This window comes from Triticum urartu, chromosome 6 (assembly GCF_003073215.2).
Source record: "Triticum urartu cultivar G1812 chromosome 6, Tu2.1, whole genome shotgun sequence".
Taxonomy (NCBI): domain Eukaryota; kingdom Viridiplantae; phylum Streptophyta; class Magnoliopsida; order Poales; family Poaceae; genus Triticum; species Triticum urartu.
In genome coordinates, this window is record NC_053027.1 from 112,239,124 (window position 1) to 112,247,097 (window position 7,974).

The window sequence follows — 7,974 nt, forward strand, 5'->3', positions numbered from 1 at the left end:
AGTATCTTCTTCTGAAGTTTCATGATCATCATCATTAGCTTCCTCACTAATTGGTGTAGGTGTCACAGAAACCGGTTTCTGTGATGTACTAGTTTCCAATAAGGGAGCAGGTACAGTTACCTCATCAAGTTCTACTTTCCTCCCACTAACTTCTTTCGAGAGAAACTCCTTCTCTTGAAAGTTTCCGAATTTAGCAACAAAAGTCTTGCCTTCAGATCTGTGATAGAAGGTGTATCCAATAGTTTCTTTGGATATCCTATGAAGACACATTTCTCCGATTTGGGTTCGAGCTTATCAGGTTGAACTTTTTTCACATAAGCATCGCAGCCCCAAACTTTCAGAAATGACAACTTTGGTTTCTTACCAAACCACAGTTCATAAGGTGTCATCTCAACGGATTTTGATGGTGCCCTATTTAACGTGAATGCGGCCGTCTCTAAAGCATAACCCCAAAACGATAGCGGTAAATCAGTAAGAGACATCATAGATCGCACCATATCAAGTAAAGTACGATTACGACGTTCGGACACACCATTACGCTGTGGTGTTCCAGGTGGCGTGAGTTGCGAAACTATTCCGCATTGTTTCAAATGTACACCAAACTCATAACTCAAATATTCTCCTCCACGATCAGATCGTAGGAATTTTATTTTCTTGTTACGATGATTTTCAACTTCACTCTGAAATTCTTTGAACTTTTCAAATGTTTCATACTTATGTTCCATTAAGTAGATATACCCATATCTGCTTAAGTCATCTGTGAAGGTGAGAAAATAACGATATCCGCCACAAGCCTCAACATTCATCGGACCACATACATCTGTAAGTATGATTTCCAACAAATCTGTTGCTCTCTCCATAGCACCGAAGAACTACCCATAAGGCACGGTTCGCAAGTACCAAGTGATTCATAATCAAGTGGTTCCAAAAGTCCATCAGTATGGAGTTTCTTCATGCGCTTTACACTGATATGACCTAAACGGCAGTGCCACAAATAAGTTGCACTATCATTATCAACTCTGCATCTTTTGGCTTCAACATTATGAATGTGCATGTCACTACTATCGAGATTTAATAAGAATAGACCATTCTTCATGGGTGCATGACCATAAAAGATTTTACTCATATAAATAGAACAACCATTATTCTCTGATTTAAATGAATAACCGTCTCGCATCAAACAAGATCCAGATATAATGTTCATGCTCAACGCTGGCACCAAATAACAATTATTTAGGTCTAATACTAATCCCGAAGGTAGATGTAGAGGTAGCGTGCCGACCGCGATCACATCGACTTTGGAACCATTTCCCACGCGCATCGTCACCTCGTCCTTAGCCAATCTTCGCTTAATCCGTAGTCCCTGTTTCTTGTTGCAAATGTTAGCAACAGAACCAATATCAAATACCCAGGTGCTACTGCGAGCATTAGTAAGGTACACATCAATAACATGTATATCGCATATACCTTTGTTCACCTTGCCATCCTTCTTATCCGCCAAATACTTGGGGCAGTTCCGCTTCCAATGACCAGTCTGCTTGCAGTAGAAGCACTCAGTTTCAGGCTTAGGTCCAGATTTGGGTTCCTTCTCTTGAGCAGCAACTTGCTTGCTGTTCTTTTTGAAGTTCCCCTTCTTCTTCCCTTTGCCCTTTTTCTTGAAACTAGTGGTCTTGTTGACCATCAACACTTGATGCTCTTTCTTGATTTCTACCTCCGCAGCTTTCAACATTGCGAAGAGCTCGGGAATAGTCTTATTCATCCCTTGCATATTATAGTTCATCACGAAGCTCTTGTAGCTAGGTGGCAGTGATTGGAGAATTCTGTCAATGACGCAATCATCTGGAAGATTAACTCCCAATTGGATCAAGTGATTATTATACCCAGACATTTTGAGTATATGCTCACTGACAGAACTGTTCTCCTCCATCTTGCAGCTATAGAACTTATTGGAGACTTCATATCTCTCAATCTGGGCATTTGCTTGAAATATTAACTTCAACTCCTGCAACATCTCATATGCTCCATGACGTTCAAAATGTCGTTGAAGTCCCGCTTCTAAGCCGTAAAGCATGGCACACTGAACTATCGAGTAGTCATCAGCTTTGCTCTGCCAGACGTTCATAACATCTGGTGTTGCTCCAGCAGCAGGCCTGGCACCCAGCGGTGCTTCCAGGACGTAATTCTTCTGTGCAGCAATGAGGATAATCCTCAAGTTACGGACCCAGTCCGTGTAATTGCTACCATCATCTTTCAACTTTGCTTTCTCAAGGAACGCATTAAAATTCAACGGAACAACAGCACAGGCCATCTATCTACAATCAAACATAAACAAGCAAGATACTATCAGGTACTAAGTTCATGATAAATTTAAGTTCAATTAATCATATTAATAAAGAACTCCCACTTAGATAGACATCCCTCTAATCCTCTAAGTGATCACGTGATCCAAATCAACTAAACCATGTCCGATCATCACGTGAGATGGAGTAGTTTCATTGGTGAACATCACTATGTTGATCATATCTACCATATGATTCACGCTCGACCTTTCGGTCTCCGTGTTCCGAGGCCATATCTGTATATGCTTGGCTCGTCAAGTATAACCTGAGTATTCCGCGCGTGCAACTGTTTTGCACCCGTTGTATTTGAACGTAGAGCCTATCACACCCGATCATCACGTGGTGTCTCAGCATGCAAAACTTTCGCAACGGTGCATACACAGGGAGAACACTTCTTGATAATTAGTGAGAGATCATCTTAAAATGCTACCGTCAATCAAAGCAAGATAAGATGTATAAAAGATAAACATCACATGTAATCAATATAAGTGATATGATATGGCCATCATCATCTTGTTCTTGTGATCTCCATCTTCGAAGCATCGTCATGATCACCATCATCACCGGCGCGACACCTTGATCATCATCGTAGCATCGTTGTCGTCTTGCCAATCTTATGCTTCCACGACTATCACTACCGCTTAGTGATAAAGTAAAGCATTACAGTGCAATTGCATTTTATACAATAAAGCGACAACCATATGGCTCCTGCCAGTTGCCGATAACTTAGTTACAAAACATGATCATCTCATACAATAAAATTTAGTATCATGTCTTGACCATATCACATCACAACATACCCTGCAAAAACAAGTTAGACGTCCTCTACTTTGTTGTTGCAAGTTTTACGTGGCTGCTACGGGCTTAGCAAGAACCAATCTTACCTACGCATCAAAACCACAACGATAGTTTGTCAAGTTGGTGCTGTTTTAACCTTCGCAAGGACCGGGCGTAGCCACACTTGGTTCAACTAAAGTTGGAGAAACTAACACCCGCTAGCCACCTTTGTGCAAAGCACGTCGGGAGAACCGGTCTCGCGTAAGCGTACGCGTAATGTCGGTCCGGGCCGCTTCGTCCAACAATACCGCCGAACCAAAGTATGACATGCTGGTAAGCAGTATGACTTATATCGCCCACAACTCACTTGTGTTCTACTCGTGCATATAACATCAACACATAAAACCTAGGCTCGGATGCCACTGTTGGGGAACGTAGTAATTTCAAAATTTTCAAATTTTCCTATGCACACGCAACATCATGGTGATGCATAGCAACGAGAGGGGAGAGTGTGATCTACGTACCCTCGTAGACCGATAGCGGAAGCGTTATGACAATGCGGTTGATGTATTCGTACGTCTTCATGGCCCGACCGATCAAGCACCGAAACTACGGCACCTCCGAGTTCTAGCACACATTCAGCTCGATGACTATCCCCGGACTCCGATCCAGCAAAGTGTCGGGGCAGAGTTCCATCAGCACGACGGCATGGTGACGATCTTGATGTTCTACTGTTGCAGGGCTTCGCCTAAGCACCACTACAATATTATCGAGGACTATGGTGGAAGGGGGCACCGCACACGGCTAAGAAAACGATCGTGGATCAACTTGTCCAGGGGTGCCCCTGCCTCGTATATAAAGGAGCAAGGGAGGGGGGCGCGGCCGGCCCTAGGAGGAGGCGCGCAGGAGGAGTCCTACTCCTACCGGGAGTAGGACTCCCCCCTTTCCCTTGTTGGATTAGGACTTGGGGAAGAAGGAAGAGAGGGAAGAAAGAAAAGGGGGGGCGTGGTCGTCTAATCAAACAGATCAGATGAAACGGAACTGAATGCGCGTACTTGGGGAGTGTATGGAGAGGGGGATCCCGATCTGCAACGGCTCGGAGGCCTCCGAGGAGGCACCTCAGGAGCACTGGTTGGCCGCGCCGGCGTTGGCGTTGGCGGCGACGGCGTAGAGGAGGTCGACCGCCGGGAGCGTCTCGACGAGGCGGCTCTTCCCGACGTCACAGGCGGCGCAACGCTGCGAGGGCGGGTCGAAGCGGAAGCACAGATCGAGGGAGCCGCGCAGCTCGTCGAGCTGGTCGTCGGTGACGCTCTGCGCGCGCTGCAGCGGCGAGCGGCGGCCCCTGCCCAGTATCCCGCGCCGCCGCCGCTCCCACGCCTCGTCCCGCTCGATGTCGGGCGACCACGACTTCTGCTTCTGCAGGCCCATCGCCCCCGCCGCACCCCTCAACCTGCTCCCGCCGCCCAGGGCCATCAGATGTGGCTGGAACCCCTTCCTCTCCTCCTCCATGGCCGCCGGCCTCCTCCTCCTCCGCGAGGGGGTGGCGGGGGATTTGGATGGGGGCGAGGAGGACCGCTGGGAAACCAGGGAGACTAGTAGAATGCCTGTGCGTTGCCACGGGCTTTTATATAATTTTATTTTTTCATACATAAACATAATGCATATCGAGTGGTACATGTAAACATAATTGAAATTCACATATAAAAACGTTTACATCGTCAAAAATACAAAAAAATGAATCAAACTGATGACTACATGAGTGAAGTTTTCAAATTTATATCACCTTTTATTAATTTTTTTAGTGGATACTAAGAGAGCAACTATGCATCAGTCGCCTATTTTTTTCAGTGGTAAAATTTTGTGATCGTCCACTTCTTCCTCCTCTTCATCTTCTTTTTTTGTCCCCATGGCCCATCCTCCGACACTGGTCGATGTCGGTGTCGATGTCATGCGCCACCCTACATGAGCCGCCTTCTTTCCCCGTTCACCGTTGCCCTAACACTAGTCACAGCCGGTGACAAAGCTGCCCCGCCTGAGCTACCTTGTCGGTCGATCACCGTTGACACCGATCCACCCTCAGACACTGGTTGTGACCGGTGTCGATGTCCCCGTGAACGACAAGCTGATTAGGAGCCCCAGAAATGCAAGGTTATAGGGTGATTTTTCAAACGCAAGGGTGAGGAACGACAAGCTGATCAGGAGCCCCATAAGCTGATCAAGGCAATTGCACCAGTATTGTCACAAAAGATTTTCATTGGACCCGATGCACTAGGTATGACACCTAGATCGGATATGAACTCCTTCATCCAGACTCCTTTGTTTGCTGCTTCCGAAGCAGCTATGTACTCCGTTTCACATGTAGATCCCGCCACAACGCTTTGTTTAGAACTGCACCAACTGACAGCTCCACCGTTTAATGTAAACACGTATCCGGTTTGCGATTTAGAATCGTCTGGATCAGTGTCAAAGCTTGCATCAACGTAACCATTTACGATGAGCTCTTTGTCACCTTCATATATGAGAAACATATCCTTAGTCTTTTTCAGGTATTTCAGGATGTTCTTGACCGTTGTCCAGTGATCCACTCCTGTATTAATTTGGTACCTCCCTGCTAGACTTATAGCAAGACACACATCAGGTCTGATACACAGCATTGAATACATGATAGAGCCTATGGCTGAAGCATAGGGAACATCTTTCATTTTCTCTCTATCTTCTGCATGGTCGGCATTGAGTCTTACTCAATTTCACACCTTGTAACACAGGCAAGAATCCTTTCTTTGCTTGATCCATTTTGAATCTTCTTCAAAACTTTGTCAAGGTATGTGCTTTGTGAAAGTCCAATCAAGCGTCTTGATCTATCTCTATAGATCTTAATGCCTAATATGTAAGCAGCTTCACCGAGGTCTTTCATTGAAAAACTCTTATTCAAGTATCCTTTTATGCTATCCAGAAATTCTATATCATTTCCGATTAGTAATATGTCATCTACATATAATATCAGAAATGCTACAGAGCTCCCACTCACTTTCTTGTAAATACAGGCTTCTCCAAAAGTCTGTATAAAACCAAATGCTTTGATCACATTATCAAAGCGTTTATTCCAACTCCGAGAGGCTTGCACCAGTCCATAAATGGATCGCTGGAGCTTGCACACTTTGTTAGCTCCCTTTGGATCGACAAAACCTTCCGGTTGCATCATATACAACTCTTCTTCCAGAAATCCATTCAGGAATGCAGTTTTGACATCCATCTGCTAAATTTCATAATCATAAAATGCGGCAATCGCTAACATGATTCAGACAGATTTAAGCATCGCTACGGGTGAGAAGGCCTCATTCGTAAGTCAATCCCCCTTGAACTTGTCAGAAACCCTTTGCGACAAGTCGAGCTTTGTAGACAGTAACATTACCGTCGGCGTCAGTCTTCTTCTTGAAGATCCCATTTATTCTCAATTTCTTGCCGATCAACTGGCAAGTCAACCAAGTCCACACTTTGTTCTCATACATGGAATCCCATCTCAGATTTCATGGCTCGTCATTTTGCGGAATCTGGGCTCACCATCGCTTCTTCAGTTCGTAGGTTCATCATGATAGTAGCATGACTTCCAGAACAGGATTACGTACCACTCTGGTGCGGATCTTACTTCTGTTGATATACGAGTTCAAACAACTTGATCTGAAGTTTCATGATCATCATTTCATTAAACTTCCTCACTAATTGGTGTAGGTGTCACAGAAAACTTTTCTGATGAACTACTTTCCAATAAGGGAGCAGGTAGTACCTCATCAAGTTCTACTTCCTCCCACTCACCTTCTTTCGAGAGAAACTCCTTCTCTAAAAAGCTCCGAATTTAGCCAAACAAAAGTCTTTCCTTCATCTGTGATAGAAGGTGTACCCAATAGTTCCTTTGGGTATCCTATGAAACACATTTCTCCGATTTGGTTCGCAGCTTATTCAGGTTGAAGCTTTTTCACATAAGCATTCGCAGCCCCAAAACTTTAGAAATAACAACTTTGGTTTCTTGCCAAAACCACAGTTCATTAGGCGTCGTCTCAACGGATTTCGATGGTGCCCTATTAAACGTGAATGCGGCCGTCCTCTAAAGCATAACCCCAAAACCGATAGCGGTAAATCATGTAAGAGACATCATAGATCGCACCATATCTAGTAAAGTACGATTACGACGTTTCGGAACACCACCATTACGCTTGTGGTGTTCCGGGTGGCGTGAGTTGCGAAAACCTTAATTTTCCGCATTGCTTCAAATGTAGACCAAACTCGTAACTCAAATATTCTCCTCCATCGATCAGATCGTAGGAAATTTTATTTTCTGTTACGATGATTTTCAACTTCACTCTGAAATTCTTTGAACTTTTCAAACGTTTCAGACTTATGTTTCATTAAGTAGATATACCCATATCTGCTTAAGTCATCTGTGAAGGTGAGAAAATAACGATATCCGCCACGAGCCTCAACATTCATCGGACCACATACATCTGTATGTATGATTTCCAACAAATCTGTTGCTCTCTCCATAGTACCGGAGAACGGCAGTTTTAGTCATCTTGCCCATGAGGCACGGTTCGCAAGTACCAAGTGATTCATAATCAAGTGGTTCCAAAAGTCTATCAGTATGGAGTTTCTTCATGCGCTTTACACCGATATGACCTAAACGGCAGTGCCACAAATAAGTTGCACTATCATTATCAACTCTGCATCCTTTGGCTTCAACATTATGAATATGTGTGTACTACTATCGATTTATAAGAAATAGACCACTTCAAAGGTGCATGACCATAAAAGATTATTACTCATATAAATAGAGAACAACCATTATTCTCATATTTAAATGATA

General features: G+C 44.3%; 1 protein-coding gene across 1 annotated transcript; it reads right to left on the bottom strand.

Moving 5' to 3' along the window:
* Positions 1 to 4,128: 4,128 nt before the first annotated feature.
* Positions 4,129 to 4,692, bottom strand: LOC125515855. The gene has a single exon (XM_048681348.1). The coding sequence runs from the start codon at positions 4,623 to 4,625 to the stop codon at positions 4,236 to 4,238; it is 390 nt and encodes a 129-aa protein (XP_048537305.1). The 5' UTR covers positions 4,626 to 4,692; the 3' UTR covers positions 4,129 to 4,235.
* Between the last annotated feature and the right edge of the window lie 3,282 nt (positions 4,693 to 7,974).